The sequence below is a fragment of the Hippocampus zosterae genome, chromosome 20 (assembly GCF_025434085.1).
Source record: "Hippocampus zosterae strain Florida chromosome 20, ASM2543408v3, whole genome shotgun sequence".
NCBI lineage: Eukaryota > Metazoa > Chordata > Actinopteri > Syngnathiformes > Syngnathidae > Hippocampus > Hippocampus zosterae.
The window spans coordinates 9,476,116-9,496,037 of NC_067470.1; the positions used below are offsets into that span (position 1 = coordinate 9,476,116).

General features: G+C 45.8%; 1 protein-coding gene and 1 long non-coding RNA gene across 20 annotated transcripts in view; one reads left to right on the plus strand and one right to left on the minus strand.

Moving 5' to 3' along the window:
- The window catches only part of si:ch211-285f17.1 (sickle tail protein homolog), a 102,835-nt gene that overhangs the window by 3,495 nt on the left and 79,418 nt on the right, over positions 1–19,922 (minus strand). For 10 of the 18 annotated variants that reach the window (XM_052054066.1, XM_052054059.1, XM_052054064.1 and 7 more), the window contains 16 exons: positions 19,437–19,530; positions 13,646–14,349; positions 12,687–12,779; positions 12,266–12,315; positions 10,333–10,496; positions 9,856–10,031; positions 7,910–8,040; positions 7,221–7,368; positions 6,583–7,036; positions 5,756–5,948; positions 5,403–5,674; positions 4,794–4,940; positions 4,457–4,558; positions 3,047–3,127; positions 1,299–2,954; positions 660–791 (listed from right to left, as the gene is read on the minus strand). In XM_052054066.1, coding sequence (XP_051910026.1) covers positions 660–791; positions 1,299–2,954; positions 3,047–3,127; positions 4,457–4,558; positions 4,794–4,940; positions 5,403–5,674; positions 5,756–5,948; positions 6,583–7,036; positions 7,221–7,368; positions 7,910–8,040; positions 9,856–10,031; positions 10,333–10,496; positions 12,266–12,315; positions 12,687–12,779; positions 13,646–14,349; positions 19,437–19,530 — 4,597 coding nt within the window. The remainder of the gene's footprint in view (positions 1–659; positions 792–1,298; positions 2,955–3,046; positions 3,128–4,456; positions 4,559–4,793; positions 4,941–5,402; positions 5,675–5,755; positions 5,949–6,582; positions 7,037–7,220; positions 7,369–7,909; positions 8,041–9,855; positions 10,032–10,332; positions 10,497–12,265; positions 12,316–12,686; positions 12,780–13,645; positions 14,350–19,436; positions 19,531–19,922) is intronic. The other 8 variants (XM_052054072.1, XM_052054071.1, XM_052054057.1 and 5 more) reach the window with 7 other exon arrangements.
- Positions 9,068–9,773, plus strand: LOC127593002 (uncharacterized). 2 transcript variants are annotated; one of them, XR_007960288.1, is made up of 3 exons: positions 9,068–9,214; positions 9,486–9,556; positions 9,648–9,773. It is a non-coding gene; the product is annotated as an uncharacterized LOC127593002 (long non-coding RNA). The 2 variants fall into 2 exon arrangements; XR_007960287.1 differs by having other exon boundaries at positions 9,167–9,283; positions 9,466–9,556.

Consider the following 19,922-nt stretch of genomic DNA (forward strand, 5'->3'; position numbering starts at 1 on the left):
AGAAGCTCACGGAGACGTAGTTAAGTGGTGGGTGTGTGTGTGTGTGTGAGAGAGAGGGAAAGAGGTGAGAGCCAGCAGGCGTGGGGCGTGGGGCAAATTTTGGGCTGGCACTTATCTGCCAGGACTGATGGTGAGAAGATCAGGACGTGGTGAGTTGAGTTTGCCGCTTTTACAGGAGAAGAAAAAAGGTCTCAGTGAGGTTAAGAAGTGGTCAAAGCAGTTGTTTCGGGTATGCCAAGAGGTGCACGCTGAGAAGGGTGCGGGCAGTGTGGAAAATAAGCATCCTGGGTGGATGGGGAGGGGCGGGAGTAAGGAGTTGATGTTGGGGTTCGGCAACACTGTTTAGGAACTCAGCTGTGGTGGGAACTGGAAATGCGATGACCATTTTGCAAATGCGCTTCGCTTTTTGTCTGCCATTCGTTCCAGTTTTTTTACATTTGGTCACCAACACAGTGAAACCCATGAGCAGTGTGGACATGCACAAGCATACAGTACAGTGATGTTATGGGGTAACAGTCAAGAGTCAATCATGCCTTCCTGTCAAAGCGGAAACATCGATAGATCCACAATCAAAAGGTTCCCCCGCTTTATTGTACATGCCGCTCCCTCATAATCATTGTCCTCTTGTCTGTATGGGTAAGGCCCTACAGTAAAACTACCTGTCGGAACTGCCTTTGAGCGTCCTGCAGTTTTGGCTGTTTTCCTGCTTTGTCAGTCGTAGCCGGCGACTGCCTGGACTTCGCGGACAAAGGGATGGGCATCCGACTAGTGGGGGAAGCGACACTGGTATTCTGCAGGGGGGGGGACCCAAACGAAACAAACAAAAAAAACAACAAATAAAACAAAAGAAGGGGAAGGAACAACACAACGCATAGGAAGAGTAAGACATCAAGGCACTGACAGTCGAAAAAACTCAAATAAAACCCTGATCGTTAAAACACCAGTGAAAGACCATGCACCCATGTTGAACCTCACACTCAAAACAGTAGTGCAGCACATGCAACCAGGACAACTTTGAGATGAATCATCACCGAAGTGTCTTTGATTGCTGAAAACCTTTCAGCAATGAAGTGAAGGAGTTAGGTGGGAGGCGGGAATTGCCACCTCAAATCATGTCAACATGATTTTAGGTTTTTGTTTTTTACAGAGAGAGCCACGGTGGACTTTTCCGACATTTCCAAGTACCTGCGGAGTGGGATTAATGCTTTTGTCATTTCAGTGGGTAAGGTTGGAGTGAAGGTAGATTGGAAAGAGAAAGACCCCGAAGCCTTGTGGAGCGGCAAGAGCTAGAGAGTGACCTGTTGGATGGTGCTGGGGGTACTGGGGGCACTGATGGCGGTGGTGCTGGAGCTGCTGCTGGCGGGGATGACTACAGGGCGTGGAAGGAGCAGAGGTTTATGCTTCTTCTGAAATGAACCTTTGCTGGCCAGCTTTAGTGCCGACACCTTGGAAGTTGGAAGCGAGGCGGACCGCCGCAGCCCTTCAGACACTTTGCCATTCTCTCCCTTTTTCACCTCAGAGTAAACCGGCTCTTCGGAAGAAACGGGTCCTATCTCGTTAATGGTGGTCTCCAACTGTTTGATGGTCTGTTCTAAGCTGTCTAGTGTCTTGTACGTGTTCTTACGGATCTCGTTGGTCCTGCAGACAGAGTCCGAGTTGTGCCTCTTTAGCGGGGCGGGGCTCGGTGCCTTGAGGGACTCCGCTGAGGATTTTGAGCGCGAGATCTCAAATCTCTTGGCTTCCTTGTGCTGCTTTACAGTTCCGTCCGATTCCTCCTCATCCTCATACACGACCACCTGTAATGTCTTCTTTCCCGACTTGGTGCCCGTGCGAATGGCTTGGGTAAGTGCTGCGAACTGTTTCTTGGGGAATTTGAACTTGAACTTTTTCTTGCTATCCTGCTTGGCCTCTCCGTTCGTTACTCCAGTGTCTGTTGAGTCCAAAATTAATGACGACGATGACGATGACAGGCTGGTATGGTCTTCGGCGGCTTGAGAAGAAGTAACCTGTTCGCCGTCAACTGACCCGGGCACCCCGGTTTTCACCTGTAGCCCGCCGCTCCTGTCAGTGTCCGACTCCTCGCTCTCCTCGTCGATGCGCTCCGCCGCGAGCATCCGGTCTAGTTCCTCTTCGCACTCAAAGATGGTGGAAAGGCGTTTGTAGGCGGCCCGGATGTCCATGGGTTCATCGAAAATAATGATGACGGGCTTCTTGTTGAAGCCATTATCCAGAGGCAAGTCGGAATCCTCTGCATTGTTCGCTCCACCGACAGTCACAGTCTGGACGCTTCCCCTCTTGGCATTGACCAATTCCTTGTACTCCCCACAAGAAAGGGCCTGAACCTTAGTGTTAGTTATCATAAAGGCAATGTTGTCCGGTGGAGGAGGTGCCTCTTCTCCTGGTAAGTCAGGACTAAGACTAGCCTCTTCATTAGCTTCCTCAAAGTTACATTTAGGCGGATTGTGCTCCTCACTTGATGACCTCCTTGGCGGTGGTGGTGGAGCGCAACTTTTAGATCCCTCTCTGGCTAACGCGGTCGCTCCAGCCTCAGCTTTTACATTACTGGAAGAGACAGACTCCAGTACGAGCTGACTCTTCTTCTCTGTGCCGATTCTGTTCAGGTTCTTCCCCTTCTCCATTTCGGCACTGGTCTTCAAGGACTCAGAGCGTTTTAGGGGCTTCCTGGGTAGTTTGAATGCAGTCAGTCCTGCAGGTTTGGGTGAAATAGGCGGTGGGGACTTGAGTGGTGCTGACTTAGGCGGTGGTGATTTAGGTGCCGGTAATTTTGGCGGTCGCTGATCCTGCTGCTGTGGCTGGCCTGGAGAATTGTCGTTAACAGTGACATTTGACACCTGTGATGGAGACTGGGCGGACTCCCGGTGTTCGTGGGATTCCTCCATTCCGGAATGGTGCGGCTGCTCTTTTGGAATCTTTCCGGTCACGTAGTATATGACCTGCAAAGTTTGCAATGGCTGTTAAAAAGCCCTGTATTTGGAATGACCTCAACTGTAGAAGATGGTACAGCCAAAAGTGACACCGTACGTACCCCTTGGCTTTGCCGGACAGTCGTGTTTCCATTTTCGTCCGTGTCAGGATCTTTTTCATCCTGTTTTGGCTCTGAGCTCTGCTATGACAGTTTTAGGAAATTATAACACTGTGTCACCGGGTACGTTAAATCTGTCAAGTGACTAAAATGATTTCCCTCAATTTCTATTGCCAAAGGAATGAGTTTCTACCTTCTTTCTTAAATTTGCTAGATATTTGTTTCGTATCCATCTAACCATTTCTGATACATTATCATTAAGGTTGCGGCTGAGCTGGAGCCTCTTCCTGCTGACATTGGGCAAGATTCTCACTCACATTCCCTCCTATGGACAATGTAGAGCAGGGGTGTCAAACTCATTTCACATTGTGGGCCATATACGGACTCGGTAGATGTCAAGTGGGCCGGACGATTAACGTTATACCATATTCTGCTATAAATAACCAAAATATCATGTCTTTCCTTTGTTTTGGTATAAAGAAACATTGGCGCATTGATACCGTCTGCTGTGTTGGGTCTGTCTCAGTGACAGATGAGACTGCCGTTTTCTTCTCTGAACAAAACAATGTACCGCCTTGCGGATAATCCATGAATTGCATTTGATTAAAAATATTAATTCTGTGTCTGTGACACATTTTTTCACTTTTAAATTATTCTGCGGGCCAGATTGAACCTCCTTGGGGGCCGGTGTTGGCCCGCGGGCCGTATGTTTGACACCCCTGATGTAGAGTCTTCCATGAATCGAACGCACATGTTTTGGAGATGTGGGAGGTAAATTGTTTCACGAAAAAAGCCACACAAGCACGGTGACAAGGCAAACCCCAAAATGCGAGGCAGATGCGCGAACCGTTTCACATCCGTGCCGCACGCTATTTCCTGTACTTAGACTTATCATGACAATTTTAGGACATTATTTGTATGATATGACTTTGTGCTGGAACACGTGTTCAAAAAGAAACGAAAGTGAAAGATGAATTCGTGAAGTCGGAGAAAGCTTAGCAGAGACGGAAAAAGTGCTGTGACGTGAGAGAAGCATGCACACCGGGCCACAGGGCTCTATCGTGAACTAAGTCTGCACTAATAGGACGATAGTACATATTTGATCTCAAATGGGGATGATGATTCGATAAAAAGACACAAATGCTCAAAATGCAATCGTTTTTATTTGATTTGGTGAAGTGAGGTTAGAAGACATTGTCCATGTTGGTCTTCCAGAGGCTCCCTTTCATGCAGACTTAATCCTGGGAATGTTTCAAGTGGTCGAATCCAAAGCGACAAGGATGATGAGGAGGAGGAGTAGGAAGAGGAGGAAGCAGCGACAGGAGGCTTGGAGGTTAAAAGTGTTGGTCAAGCCCAAGCGAGTGTTACTAGGCGCAGGCAGCGAGCTGGCGACGACACACATGGGTGGTTTACCTTCTTGTCCGCTCTTAGCTCTCTTATTTGAGGTTCCATGTGAGGAGCGGGCTCCGCCGTGTTTGGCGGCCCGACTTCCTGAACTGTGCACTTCTGGAAAACCTGGTGCAGAAAGGTTGTGGGGACAAGGAATTTGAGGAAAAACTGGATTTGTGATCAGCTACCAGCGCCCACTGCGTTGCCACTTCTGAGGTGGTGGGGGAGGAAGGCAACCCAATACCAACGGTGTGAAAATCAGCCACCCGAGTGAAATCACCCAAGAAAGAAGAGGGTTGTGTGTGTGTGTGTGTGTGTGTGTGTGTGTGTGTGTGTGTGTGTGTGTGTGTGTGAGACCCACTTGGAGTTCTGCCATGATCCTGTCGCTATCATCCTCCTCCTCCCTGGCAACAACAGGAGGTGGGGTAGCGGGCTTCCTGGGTTCTAGTGGGACACTTTTGTTGGGCTTGATTTGGGCGACAGGGAGCAGTCTCTCCTCCTCCCCCTCCTGGAATAAAAAAAAACAATTAAAAAATAATAATCTGCGGTGGGGAGTAATGAAGTATATTTTCTTTGTGTATAAAAGTGGACTTAACTGGTATCTTTATACTACTATCTCAGTCTGACTTTCTGAAATCTGGATTTTATCTTTATTTACTGCCGCTTCTCGCAAAAGCTGACTAAATTAACTTGATCTGTACGTGCAAGTTTTTTTTGTTTCTTTTTGTTTTGTCATGTAATGAAAATGGTTCTTGTATGATATAAATATGAATACAACACACACCCTATCTGTCAAAGCCTTTGTGAGCTATAGCCTCCAACCACTCCCTCCTCCATTATTATGGCGCACCTGGAGAATGGGATGTGGTGGCAGCCTGTTGGCGGAGAAGCCTGGCCACTACAGGTGGATTGTAATTTCCCACGAAACCCCTCATGTTTTTTTTTTTTTTTTTTTTTTTACAAGACTCACCTGAGAGTCCTTTCTGCTGGTGTAGACAACCTCTCCAGAACGTGTGGTGGTCATGCCGGAGTTGCCGAAGGTCTTCCTGGGAGGTGGCGGTGGTGGGGACTTGGCGAGCTTTTCAGATCCCATCTTATTAAAAGAATCCGGGGATGCGGGTTTCCCGGGGGTTTTAGGGTGTCTTTCTGGAGCTGGTTTGGCAGTTTTTTCCATCACCAGCTTCGAAAGCTTCTCCGGAACCCTCTTAGCTGGTTTGTCCAACTGAGGCTCAGGTTGAGGCTCTAAGACGTGACAAGAAAGTGTTAAGTGAGCTAAAGGAACACTGTAAATCATATTGTTAATGGATTATTTATTGCGGAGACCTGTTGGGGACTTCAGGGGGATTTTCGCTTGCTCACTGGAGGCAGCAGGGGGCAGCAGTGGGTTACTTTCCACATCAGGGCTGGAAAGGCCCTTGATCATGTTGGCCTCTGCCTCCTGGAGGATTTTCTCAAACTCCTTTTCATCGTATTGACCCATGTTCTGCCTTCTCTCCTCCCACTCCTTCTCTGCTGCCTACAGCCATTAAAAAATAAATAAAGTAGCCTCCCAATTATCCTCAACCAAGGCCAAACATTACTAATAAGATTGAAGGCATGACAAAAAAAAGCTTTTACCAGAGAGCATATTAAAAGTTTGATGTTGCTTTTATTGATACTCTGTACTTGAGAAGAAAAAAAAACCTAATCAAAATAAAATACTAGCCCACTTGCCTTGATACTTTCTTAATCTGAATTGTCTCATATTATTTATGTAATTACAATATTTTAAGAAAAAAATTAAAAGAAAACATGACTAGACAAAAATTTTTTGGGACATGACACAAATGCAGAATGTAATAGAATTAAAGTGGTCAGTCATTTATTCTTTCGATATTTCTTTAAATTAAAATATATTGATCAATTCAGAGCTCTATTGACATTGCTCTGTTTAATAATGTCACTAAAAGTTGTGGCAGTTTTAACTTTTATCATGTATTCATTCGAGGATAACAACCATGGACGAACGCAACAAAACTAAACTAAAATGACTCGACTTGATTTCTCTGGACATTGTTTGAAAATTTAATTACAGAAAAAGCCGTTCTGTTGTGGCCTGTCATTGACATTGATGCAAATAAAATAAAATAATATAGAACAGTGACACGTACCTCGATGGACATTGCTCTGTTCTTGCGTTCCTCCTTATTATGCTGCAGTTCCTCAATGACCAGACCCTGGTTGGCGGTCCCGTTGCCGTGGTTCACCGGACTCCCATGTGTCATCTTACGGTGGGCCGGGCTCGGCGGGTCCGCGGACGTCGCCTTGGGGGACTCCCGGCCTTGACTCTTGCTCAGGCTGGGAGCGTTGAAGGGAGTGGGGCTGGCTGCGAGAGGCGGGCTAGGCTGAGCGGCGGACAAGCCGGCGGACTGCTGCGATTGCCGCACAGGAACCGGAGAGCTTTGGACGTGATGGATCACCACCGGAGAGGAAGGCTTCACCTCAGATTTTACGGTGGAGCTCTGGGACTCCGGCGGGGCCGCTGTGGATACTGATGCTGGTGGGGTCTCCCCTGGGATTTCAGAAGAAGGGTCGGCCACTCGCTGACTGCTCTCACTTGCAGATCTGCAACAACGATGAGACTAATGTCTTTCATTTATTGTTTTGTAAAGCCATTTGTATTTATACGTTTCATGTCCGTGTTTGTGATCAGTTCTAATGGCTTTGTTCCAGCTGCAGCGGTTGTGAAGGCTCTATTTAAATAAAGTTCCAGTGACTCTTCACCTAATGCTCTTTCTAGCCACCTTACCTTCTCAGAGAGCTCAGCGTGTCCGTCAGGCTCTTCACCCTTTTCAGCATGCTGTCCAGTTTGTGAGGCTCCTCCTTGAGAAACTTGACGGCTTCCACCTCCACGCGGAGCACGGCGCGCATTCTGGTTTGCAGGGCCGGAAACTCTCCTGGGCAAACACAGAAAGACACACATTTTTGTTGACACACAGAAAGACACACATTTTTGTTGACATAGTACGACAGTCGACAGGAACGCTCCACATAACACAAGATGTCACACTGTTTATATGCTGCTCTTTTGGTTCACAAAAGGCGTCTCAATTACAGTTGAGGCCGGTTTATTTTTTCCAAAGGGACGTCTACATCGGGGGCCTAAAGGGACATGTCACCTGACGCACGAATTCCCTTTCAGCAGTGAATATTGGAACACCAACGGTGAAGCAACATGTATACAGACAATATAACAATACACTCATGCATATATTCTTTATCCTTTGAGAAAAATGACACACATTACTGAGTCAGTTGTGAAAGTCTTTGTCTCTCTCTCTGATTGCCTTATTCTGCCCCCTGGTGTCCAATACATGCACAACAGAGGAAGCAGCAGAAAGTTTATTGAAGTGAAGCAAAAATGCGGCAAAAAAAAATCTTTCTATTTTACGTTCATGTCTTTTTGGGTACATTGAGGAATATTGGGCATGGTCTCACCTTTCAGGCCTGCCAGCGACTCTCCCACCTTCCTCAGAGTCACCGCCCCCTCCTCCACATCCTTGAGGGTCACCGCTCGGTGAGTCCCCAACAAGTCCTTCTGGAGAGTGCCCACGTATTGCTCCAGATCACTACGGGAAAACCCACCCGCAAAAAACAAAACACCAAAAACACAGGTTGTTTAATTGGAAATGTAAACGGTTTAACATTTGTACGGACACATTCTGTTTATAGATTTACAGATGGATCATTCCACTTTCCCAACTGCTTCAACCTGTTTTAGGCCATGAGCTCATGCCCGGAACCACAAATGTTTACACGCCGAAAGCCAAATTGTGAGATCAGTCCTTCCCCAGTGTTAACTTTAAGCTGCTTAGCCAGCTCTTGAGAGAAGGGGTTACTTCCTCCAGAGGTAAAAAAGCGCAGTGGAGATAACATTGTAAGCCATGCTAGCATGCACGCATACTGGTTTCCCTCTTTTGTATAAATCACCTCAAGTGCACAGACAAGACAATGAGGAGTGTGTGTGTGTGTGTGTGTGTGTGTGTGTGTGTATGTGTGTGTGTGTGTGTGTGTGTGTGTGAGATAAATTAGGCAAATAACTGTCCTTGGAAACCAACCGAAGTCCAGCACAGCGGTGCCTTGAGATAAAAGTGACCTGACTTTAGGAATTTTTCAAGATACAAGTGGACAATTTTTTTGCTTTGGGTTAAAATTTAGTGTCAAACTAAACAAAATAAAGAGAACTGAATCTTGTGCTTTCCAAACAACTGTGTAACTTGATCCTAACGTTTCTAACACACAATGTAAAACGGTATTAGGAAAGCCTTGATAGTGCTGTTGTAAGCCTGTAATACAAAACTGCCGGGTATATTTTCTTCATCTAATGCTTAAAAGTTATAAATTTTATTGCAGCTAACCGAGGAGCTGAGACAGACATATGTACAGTATTTCTGGATTGTACTGCCCCCAAGAGCAGCACAATGTCCACTTAGTAGAAGCAAAAATATGTGGACAAGGTCTAATTGAGACATCACTGTGCTTTTATAAAGAACAATATGCTACCTTTCCAATTAAAACACATTTTTTTTGTTTGCGTGGTAGTGAAGCTGGAAAGGATCAATGGCATTTCCATTCATTTCAATGCGGTTTCACCGGACCCCGAGGTAAGATTCTCATCGAGAAGTCCTCAAACGGGAATCAGACATGCTAACCAGTACTTCACCTTGCAGCAAATGCCACTCGCAAAAAGATTCAGTGAACTTTTAAGAAAGATAATGCAAGTGGAAATAACTGCTCCGAGATGTTAGCATAGCTTACCTGTCTAAACCTCTCACAAAAAGATTCCACTAACTTATAGGCAAGATAATGCTGGTGGAAATAAGCGTTCCTAGGGGTTAGCATAGCTTGCCTGTCTAAACCTCTCACAAAAAGATTCAGCTAATTTATAGGCAAGATAATGCTCGTGGAAATAAGCGTTCCTAGGGGTTAGCATAGCTTGCATGTCTAAACCTCTCATAAAAAGATTCAGCTAACGTATTGGCAATATAATGCAGGTGGAAATAAGTGTTCAGAGAGGTTAGCATAGCTTGCCTGTCTAAACCTCTCACAAAAAGATTCAGCTAATTTATAGGCAAGATAATGCTGGTGGAAATAAGCGTTCCTAGGAGTTAGCATCGGTTGCATGTCTAAACCTCTCATAAAAAGATTCAACTAACTTATAGGCAATATAATGCAGGTGGAAATAAGCGTTCAGAGAGGTTAGCATAGCTTGCCTGTCTAAACCTGCGTCTTAAAATGGGGGCGTTGGCTTGACTTGACATCAATCAAGCCTCTGAGACATCTGCTGCAACATCTCGACAACATGGGTGTGTGCACAAAATGAGCTTCGCACACATGGGATCGGTTTGAGGAAAGCATTCGAACCTAACAGGTGGCTTACTTACCCGAGCTGTGTTAGCAAGCGCTCCTCCAGGCCCAAGTACTTCTGCCGGTCTTCTTCCACCAGAACCCTCTGCTTTTGGACAGGGTCTTCCGGGCGTCGCAGGGCCTCTGCCAGTTTCGCGCCAATTTCCTGCTCGGCTCGTTTAAGCTGCACTCGCATGATCTCCTGGTTCTGGAGCTGAAAGTGAAATATTAAAGGGATGGTGCGGGATGAGTTTTTGTTGCTGTTGATTTTATTCTGTTTTCAAAAACAGTACTTTATATACTGTATCAATAATATGACATTGAATAACAAGAGCAAAAGTATCAACATTTCTTTTTTGCCTCAGTTTAACTGACACTGTGTTGCTCCTTTTACTGTGGGCACCTTGGGGCAGTATTTTTTGTCACTGTGTGTTCAATTTAGCAAAACAAAATGTCTTCAATGTGTGCCTTGTTGAATTGATGATGCATTCCGAATGGACCCGATGGCTCTTTACCTGCAGCTGCCTCATCTGCTGCAGTTGCATCCTGAGATCCGACACATTCTTTCTGAAATGCAGCAGGTTGGCTTTGAGAGGAATCTGGCTCTGCTTGTCTTGTGGCGGCGCCGCCGCCGCCGCAGCGGAAGCGTGGCACTTGGGTGCCAAAACCGGTGAGCCACCTTAACCAGGAAGAAATCACAAATGAAAAAAAAAAAGAAATGACAAAGGACACTTGTGGCTTGATTAGGACACTAGAAAGTGCCCATTGAGCTTCGAGGGTCATCAGAAGATTGACGCTGAGATACAGTCCGGAGAGACTGGAAGACTCACAGAAAGGCAGTAGACTGACATCCTTGTCAAATTTTAACCTCAATTCTACCGTTCAGCTTCTTGTTTGAGAACAGTAAGTAGATTTTAACGTCACCCTGATATTTAACTCCAAGGCTGAATATCCCTAACTTTTTATGAGAAAGTTGTGAGTTGCCCTACCAAAATAAGTTGCTAAATGTGTAAAAATTGACAAAAGGACTTTTTTTTGGTTGCACTTTTTGTGCCGCAACTCTCCACGTATAACAATAACACGGTGACCTATCTTCTGCACACAAAACGACTCTACCACCCAAATGTGCTGTGACAATAAGGCCTTCATTTTTTTTAAAAAAGCAACACTAATGAGCAACATAAAACAATGTTATCTCCCGGCCCAGAGGCAACACAAGTCGTTTGGGAAATGTTGCCGCGCGCGTTCCCAAAAATCACGCTCCGCCTCTGGAGAATAAACCTGTGTCTCCGCAAAAAAACCCTCAATGACGCCTGCTTATCTGCCGAGCCGACTTGACAGCTGCCCCGACTTGAAGTGCAGGTTATAATGTACACAAGCGCACCGAGTGTCAACCAAAGTTCAGCTACGGCTCGGACGAGTGAAGGGGACTGCTGTTCTGTCTCATAGGTGACAAGAGACCGACTTGAGCTCTCATTGTCATGTCTCGTAATCACCCTCACAATCTGCAACCGGTTTAAGCCTCGCGCCAGCTGCCCCCCCGGCACCCGCGCACACACCCGAAAAAAAAAAAAATCACAACTTTTTGGAGACTTTGGGAGCATGGAGGTGCAAAAGTGTAGAGGTGCAGGGTTCGATTCTAGCTACGGCCTTCTTGTATGGAGTTTGTATGTTCTTCCCGTCTCTGCGTGGGTTTTCTCCGGGTACTCCGGTTTCCTCACCGCATTCCAAAAACATGCATGGCAAGTGAATGGAACACTCCCTCGGTGTGAGCGTGAATAGTTGTATGTCTATGTGTGCCCTGCGATTGGCTGCCAACCAGTTCAGGGTGTCCCCCCGCCTACTGCCGGAAGGCGGCTGTGATAGGCTGCAGCACGACCCTTGTGAGGATAAGTACAGTGACCCCTCGCTATTTCGCTGTTTGTTTATCGTGGCTTCAGTGCATCACGGATTTTTTTCAAACATATTCATAAAAAAATATATTAATTTTTTTAAGTCTGCAAAAAGTCCGCGAGAAGCTGCGAAAGTCAGCAAAACTACAGCGAGTCACATAAAGCAACATATACAGTACTACATGTACTGTATGTTTACTGTATTTTGTTACTCATACACAAACCTAACCTAACTTATACATGTTTATAAGTAAGGTTAATTACAACCAAAGTAATCAATTAATGAATTAATTAATGCATGTATACCAATAAATTTGGCCTTATAAATATTTTTTATACCATACACATGTACATGTACCTGTAAATGGGGGGGGGGGGCGCTACTTTGTGGATTTTCTTTTATCGCGGGTGGTTTTGGTCCCCATTAACCGCGATAAACAAGGGATTACTGTAGATCAGAAAATGGACGGATGGAGGGATGATCAACATTTCGGCCAATTTTCTGATCCGTTCCGGACAAAAGCGGGAAAACTGCATCGAACTTCACCATACTCACTCGAGCTGTGCGCACTGTGGGCTGGAGACGACGTCTTTGAGGGTCTCTCACTGCGGCCACAAAAAGACATTTTTAACCAGGTTTTAACCAAGGAACCAACCATTTGCAAGCATGGAGTAGGCACTCGGGTTAGAGGGTTAATGAGGACACGGCATGACCAAGGATGATGGGAATAGTCGGGCAAACCGGCTGTTAAAATGATGTTAATGACATCATCATCTTTTGGATTACGTGACAAGCAACCGTCGACGCGAGGACTGCACAGAAGTCGGACGAAAGATCTTGTTCGGGAAATGACAGCAACGGGATTGAAACATCTTTTGTCTTGTCGTTGGCTTTCGAGATGGGACAACTTGGACAGCCTACCCATTTGTGCCCTGATGCCTACTGTATGGGCGTCCTAGAACTGCAGTGGGCTTACCTTAGAGGCTCCTTGTCTGGCCCCTTTAAAAGCGCATGCTGAACAAGACCAGTCAAGCTGGCAATCTGTTGCTCCATTGCCTTCATTCGCTCTCTGCAGAAGACATCAGAAAATTCTACTTTCAGCGTTCGGGAGGCCTGCTCAGGTTGTTGGGAATGTTATCGTGACTCTGGTCTGGAGCGAGAAGGATGCCCCCGCTACACCACAACTCATAGGCTGAGTTCTCAAACAATTCTTAAGTCACCCAAAAAGGCCAGGTTGACTTGCTTTGTCCGACGTCTTACACCGAATGCAAACATTGAATTAGGCCAGGTTTATTTTGGAAAGTTAATACTTTCCCGTCCAAATTCCAGGTCAGGAATCGTCCAAGGTGGTCTGATGTATCAGAGCGATAAGTTATTTCAACCCCCGCGTTTAGCCTTGTTTTCTTTAGTTTTACGAGGGAAGAACTCACAGCAAGTAACCAGCTTCTCAATATTTCACCTGTCAGATTTGTCTTGATAATAATCAGTTCCGGAATCGGGACTGAGATTGTGATAACAACGCTCAGAAGAGTAGAACCATTAGTGTCCGCAGAGGTGGGAGGAAGTCACATGTGCATAAGTCATAAGGAAGTCTCGAGTCTTAATCTAAGTTTCAAGAAAAAAAAAAAAATCAAACAAATCAAGTCGAGCCTGCACTAAATTTTACTCAAGTCGCATTAAGGCATTACTTTGCTAAATGGAGTCAGAAGTCAAGCCATACAAATCTTGCTCAGTCACAACAAAGTATTTGCACATCTCACGTCCCACAAACCGGTCATGTGACACGACTCCCTGTGCATGAATCTGGCTGCAACTCGCACATCTCAGAGAAGGGAGAAGACATGTCGGTTAGCTTGAAAGTGGGATGCAGCGTGAGTTAGTTCATGCTCTGATGCACCATTTTCATTCCTATTTTCCCCATCCCGTGTGGTTTACCGTGTCTGAATGTCACTCGCGGCCGGGACGGGCCCTTGAGGGTGGACGTCTGACGGCGCCGTGTTACTCCTGCCCTTGGTCCCCATCGCGTCCTCTTTCCTGAAGGACTGCCGCACCGACGAGCTCCTCTCCATGGGAACACCACCGTGGATGTCGATGAGCCGCACGTCGGTCATTCGGTGAGGGGACGGCGGAGGGGTCTTGGAGCCCAGCGTGGGAAGTTGGCTGTTTCTTGACTTCTGCCTGTACAGGGATGGGTGGTCGATTGAGTCTATGGGGCTGGGCGCCCCGTAAGAGCCGGTAGAGCGGATGGACACCCGGTGGAAACCGTGTTCCGGCCCGTCGTTGGGGTGCTGTGAGTGGGCCGTCGTCATGCCCAAGCGTCCCTCCTGGAGAAGATAGGGGTCGGCGTAGAGGCCCTCGTTGGCCCGACTGCCACCGTGACCCTTTCCGCCCATGTCGCCGTCAGGCTTGACATCCCGCCTCTCCAAGATGGCACTGGGGGAGGGGGAGCTGGAGCGGGCCGGGGCGGTGGACAGGCGCTCCCTGGGCACGGTGCCGTTGCCGGGCAGGGAACCCTGCCTCGGGCTGAACGGAATCCGGGAAGGGGAATGCGGAGAGGAGGGGAGCGTTGCCTGTAACGGGTGGTGTGGCGGCGCTCCCCCTGGAGGCTGCCTCAGAGGATTCACCATGTCGCCGTGCGTCTGGAGAATAAACACTGGTTCATACTCAGTATAGACAAACATACCGTATTTTCCACATTAAAAGGCGCACTGGATTGTGAGGCGCACCTTCAATCAAGGGCCTATTTTGTATTTTTTTTCATACATAGGATGCACCGCATAATAAGATGCAATCTACAATGCATCCACTAGATGGAGCTACGCTCAAGGAAACGCCAACAGAATGATCAGATGTCAGTAAAAAATAAAATAATTGTTTTTAATAAAGCCGCAACACAGTTCACGTCACCAACAGCAAGTTATAACATTGTCTCGGTAACGTTGAACTTTTTTGCCGCCGCTGTATTTCTATGTTCAAATGCGTAACCTTAAATTTGAAATCTAGGTTGTAAGCATGTCTTGAACAAGGAGCCATTTTGGGGTCGAAATATTACCGTAATGACCAAACACAAGGCGCATTGGATTTTAAGGCACACTGTGAGCTTTTAAGAAAACCGACGGCTTTTAGGTGCACCTTTTAGTGTGGAAAATACGGTATGTGTCATGGTAAATGTGATCATACAGCAAGTTGCCAAAAACAACTTCACGCGTCGCCGTCGAAAAGCTCAACAGCGAGCACCTAACCTCCAAGGCAAGTACTCAACATTTGCTGTCTCAAAGCCATCGATGACAATGCAACTGATTCGACTAGGAGCTGCACAATGCCCATTGAATTAAAATAAAAATATGTCAAAAACACTTTTTGAATATTCTAGTCAAGGACGGGATTGCGTACGTAATGCTCTTTTGTTTTGTTTTGTTTTGGTTTTTTTTGGAATAAGGTTTTTGGAAGGCTGAAAAAGATGAATGGCATTTACATTCAGCTTTGTGGTCAAAACTAAAGATGCCCAGATTTAAACTTTTTTCAAATTCTGATCCTGATGCCATGCTGGGATGCCGAGCGTCACTCTGGCTTCTGTGCGATATAAATCAGTTTTTTTCTGGAGACTGCCCCCTTGAAACAAAAACATTCACCGAGCTCATTTTTTTAAATACTGTTGCTTTTTACAACAAAAACGCTGCCGTCAGCACGTTGTCCAGACACGCTGGCAAAGCTCCGAGCGGCTCGCTGGGACCCACGGGCCCCGGCGAAGCAATAACACAGACGGAGAGGTTAATCTGCGACAGCATTTCAGCCGTCAACTAATCTGGGGCCGCTGTTGTGAGGTGTGATAACCTGTAAACGGGCAATAAATATAACCTCGTGTTTGGGCTCGTAAAAAAAATAAGGAGGTCAATTATGGGTGGAGGGGAACAAAATATCGAGTAGATGGACATGCCTGTGATGAGGGAAAGAAAAAAGAATGTAGCACTTTCTAGCGCTCAGTAATAGAAGTTAAGTGGCGAAAAAGGACTCTATACATTATTCATTCATCTTCCGTACCGCTTGATCCTCACTAGGGTCGCGGGGGGTGCTGGAGCCCATCCCAGCCGTCTCCGGGCAGTAGGCGGGGTACACCCTGAATCGGTTGCCAGCCAGTCGCAGGGCACACATAGACGAACAACCATCCACGCTCACACTCACACCTAGGGACAATTTAGAGTGTTCAATCAGCCTGCCACGCATATTTTTGGAATGTGGGAGGAAACCGGAGCACCCGGAGAAAACCCACGCAGGCCCGGGGAGAACATGCAAACTCCACACAGGGAGGCCGGAGCTGGTATCGAACCCGGTACCTCTGCACTGTGAAGCCGACGTGCTAACCACTGGGCTACCGGGCCGCCCGTCTATACATTATATTTAAATTAGAAATTAATTTAAATTAATAGTTTCCAGCAGCTCCTATTTTTTTCCCTCTACTTCACCCTCTCGTAGCTTTGCTGCTGTGAATTGGGAATTTCTCCATTGCGAGACTAATAAACGTTTTCTTATCTTATTTGATCTTAAAACATGCAGTATCATTTCCTTTCCAATGTCTTGCTGTAGATTTTTCTTCTACTGTGAACTGCCGAAAAAAAAAAAGCTAACGAGCTAATGACGACGCATGAAAAATAAGAAAACAGAAATCGGTTTTCAAGTGCGGGGAGTCAAAGCAACAGGTCCATACAGATATCTGAAAACTCAATTTTAATCCAGGAGGAAAGAATTTATCATGTGTTACTACAAACAACACAAATATATCAAGTAGACGCAAATGCCTGTGATTATTCTTCCTCGTATGACACATTCTTGCATGAAATTTCAGAAACGTTTTAAATTTGTGGCAATCGAAATACGTTACATAACCACTGGATGTGCGATGAGGAGTGTCGCTGTGCAAAGTCAACACTTCCTGACAAACAAACAAGCTATTGTTCACGGGGTTGCAAGCCTGACTCATGGCAAGGCTCATGGGAAGTTCACTTCGGCTTCGGGTATCTTCTTTCTCTTCTCATTCTTTTTTTGGGGGGGGTGGGGGGGGATTTTGATTGATAAAGGAGCTCAATTCAGTGAGTGTGACTGCCGCCCTTTGTGGCCAAAGCTTTTTAAGTTGCCGTGGACGCCTTGGACTTAAGTAGATTTTTCAGCAATATCTACATTTAAAAAAATCAAACAAAAAACAACTTTCATTAATCCTTTCAGGAACATCGGTCACTCCAGTGGAGAGCCTATCATGTCATCAGGTTACAGGTTACCATATTTGGTGCCGGAAAAGGTGAAATTAACTGCAAAGCAGGCAATGCACACTTGAAAACGACGATCGTGAGCTTGCAAACACTAAAGTTAGAACGGCCCCGTGCGGGGCCCTCCGTCACCTGTCAAAACAAATCGCTGATGCACGTCGTCGTCATGTGTGAACATGTTATACATCTTTTAAAAGCTGCGTTTCTGAACGGTTTGAACGGTACCCTACATGTTACAATTGTCAAATTTGAACCGAAGCTTGGGGAGACTTAAGCTTTGATCCTGTAGTGTTTTTCAAGTCCTAATCAACATTCTAAATCCATTTTCAAGACAGCTATTGTGAAAAAAAATTAGACAAAGATAAGATTCATCTTTTTCTTCTGTTTTCAAACATCCATAGTTCAGTGACAGTAGCAGTTACACAAATTCTTACTGTATGGGAGAAATATTCATAATGTGACATTTTGAATATTTCAAAAAGTGACTAAAACTATGCTGATACTCCAAATGGTTCAAGAATAGCTAAAAATTGACTTTGGGTGCACCTTTACACAGGCGTTTTCGGCAAAGTTGCCCTCGGTTTAAGGTGTTAATGAACATTTATCGAGCAACATTCACCTAGCAACACTTTTTTTATGATTTTCACAGAAGTATCTGGATTTCAATTTGTGCCCATTGTGAGTAGAGTACTTTTGCCACTTTCTGTCAAGTTGGCAGCAAGACTCGCATGTAGGGAAGGAGAGTAAGACAACGTGACGCCACGGCCCCCCAAAAAAAGCATAAATCTCTCGCAGCTTGGAGATCACAGGGAGGAGTTTGTCGAATAAGCGCGCATACATCAGTGCTTGGCAAATGACAGGCCCCGCTGAGAACATTTGGCTTGAGTTAGGACCTCTCTTCAAGGTTCTAGTGTCTTCCCTGACATACATGCTACGATTTGTCGGTTCTTAAAATGTCAAATATCGGAATATCGCACGCCTTGAAATCGGATGCACCGTGCATTCGTAACACCTTTTACTTGATGCAAAACAGACGTACCGTACACACCTCATTCCCCACGTAACCTTTGTATGTGTGTCAAGTGCAGTCGGGTTAAACAGCGATAAAGCACATTGTGACAGCCATCTTGACGATAAGAAAGTGTTGTTTACAAGCTTTACAAGCTCTGACAAGACCATCGCGGTTCTCTTGTCAAACAAAGACATGCCAAGTAAAAAAGAATCGTTGGATGCTATTTTTTTTCAAGGTCAAATTGTCAACTGATGGAAAGACGGGTAGCTCAAAATCAGGCCCGTGGCCCATTAGCGGCCCGTCGTTCATTTTTAGCGGCCCAAGATAAAAATTGTTTGCACTTATTTTGCACTATATTTATACACACTGCCCGATAGAATGAGGGAATTTTTTTGAATGGTGTGTTACTTTAATCCTTTCATGCACCTTGTAACCTGATAACATGATAAACAGTCCGCTGTAGTAACCGCTGTCCCTCAAAAGGGTTAAAGTTGAAGTGGCCCTCGAATACTTCGATTTTTCTGCGAGAAGATTGCAAAAGAAAAAGACCCGATCAGTTCATCGTTACTCTCTCAATGTCATTCTCAGCTTGTGTGGATGTTTTGGGGGTCTGCAATATCCCAGCAGCAGAGATAAAAGGTGGTCCCGGATTAGAGGCAAAGGCTTTACTTTTGTTACATCCCCAGGAAACAATGTACAAAAAAACGTCAACAAAGGAGGGAGATTAGAACCTGTGTTGAGTTCAAGCTGTGAAGCGTATAAGCGAGTGGAACAATGTGCCCCCCCCCCTCCGCTTCCAACATCTTAGATTAATAACAAGCGGTGGTCACGTTTTACTGATTTAGTCACACTTGTTTGGCGACTTTGGCGAAGACGTAAAAAGACTTCTTTCTTTCACATTCTTTCATGGTTCAATTGCATTTATTTTGCTGCTTACATTAGCATGTGAACAGCCAGCGAACTTGACGATCTCATTGGCCGAAGCCCACGTCGCTCACGAGACTAGGCCCCGCCTCTTAGCATGTAACACCCAAAGCCACAGATACTACAGTACAACGTGACCTCCATGCGTGCTGTTATGTTTAATATTGCAAAATCAATTCTGACTTCTAAAACTCGTTAGTCGTGACATTTGCAAGTCAAGGCACCATTAATTAGATCTGATAGTTGTGAGACAAATTAATCTGCTGTTTATGTGTGCCGAAAAAAAATAGAATTAATTACAAATTTAATCCTAATCACAATATTGGGGTGGGGGGATCACAAAATGACATTATTTGTCAAAATTGTTCAGTCCTACTTACTTTACACCTGTACTACTTTGCGATGGATTCAGTACATTTGCACCGTCCTGTGACATTGTAGAGTGCCAAACCCGAATAACCACAAAAACAGGACTAGGTGCTTTTTCAGCAAAGTTCTGCGGAAGAAAGAAAATCAGCTGTGCACTCACCCTGGCGTCGTCATTGGCCGGCCGGACCCCGTGGCTGAAAGCCTGCGCTGGGTCCTTGTGGTAGACTTTCAGGCAGGAGTGGTCTGTGATATTCCTGTACGGGGAAGAGGAGACTAAGGGTAAGAAGGCGGCCCAGGCGTCGCCGTCAGAATACGGCCGACGTGGCGTCAGCCGGTTCCTTCTCTTGACTAGCTCGGCCAGCGGTATGTATCCTGACACGGGCGCAGAGAATCTGGCATGACGTTCCATGTTGCGCTAAAATCCACGCCAGACACAACCTTGCTCTCACGATGAGAACCAGGACGCTTGTGTCAACCTTCAGCAAGCACAAACTCCTTTTTACAGCACTGATAAAAAAATTAAAAAAAAAGACTTGGGCCCAAAGTACACATCGCATTGGAGGTGGAACTGCTTATCATTTGTCACGCTAGATAACACAATGCCCTTGCTTACATATTGTAGACTAGGAGTGTTCTGTGTTCTCTA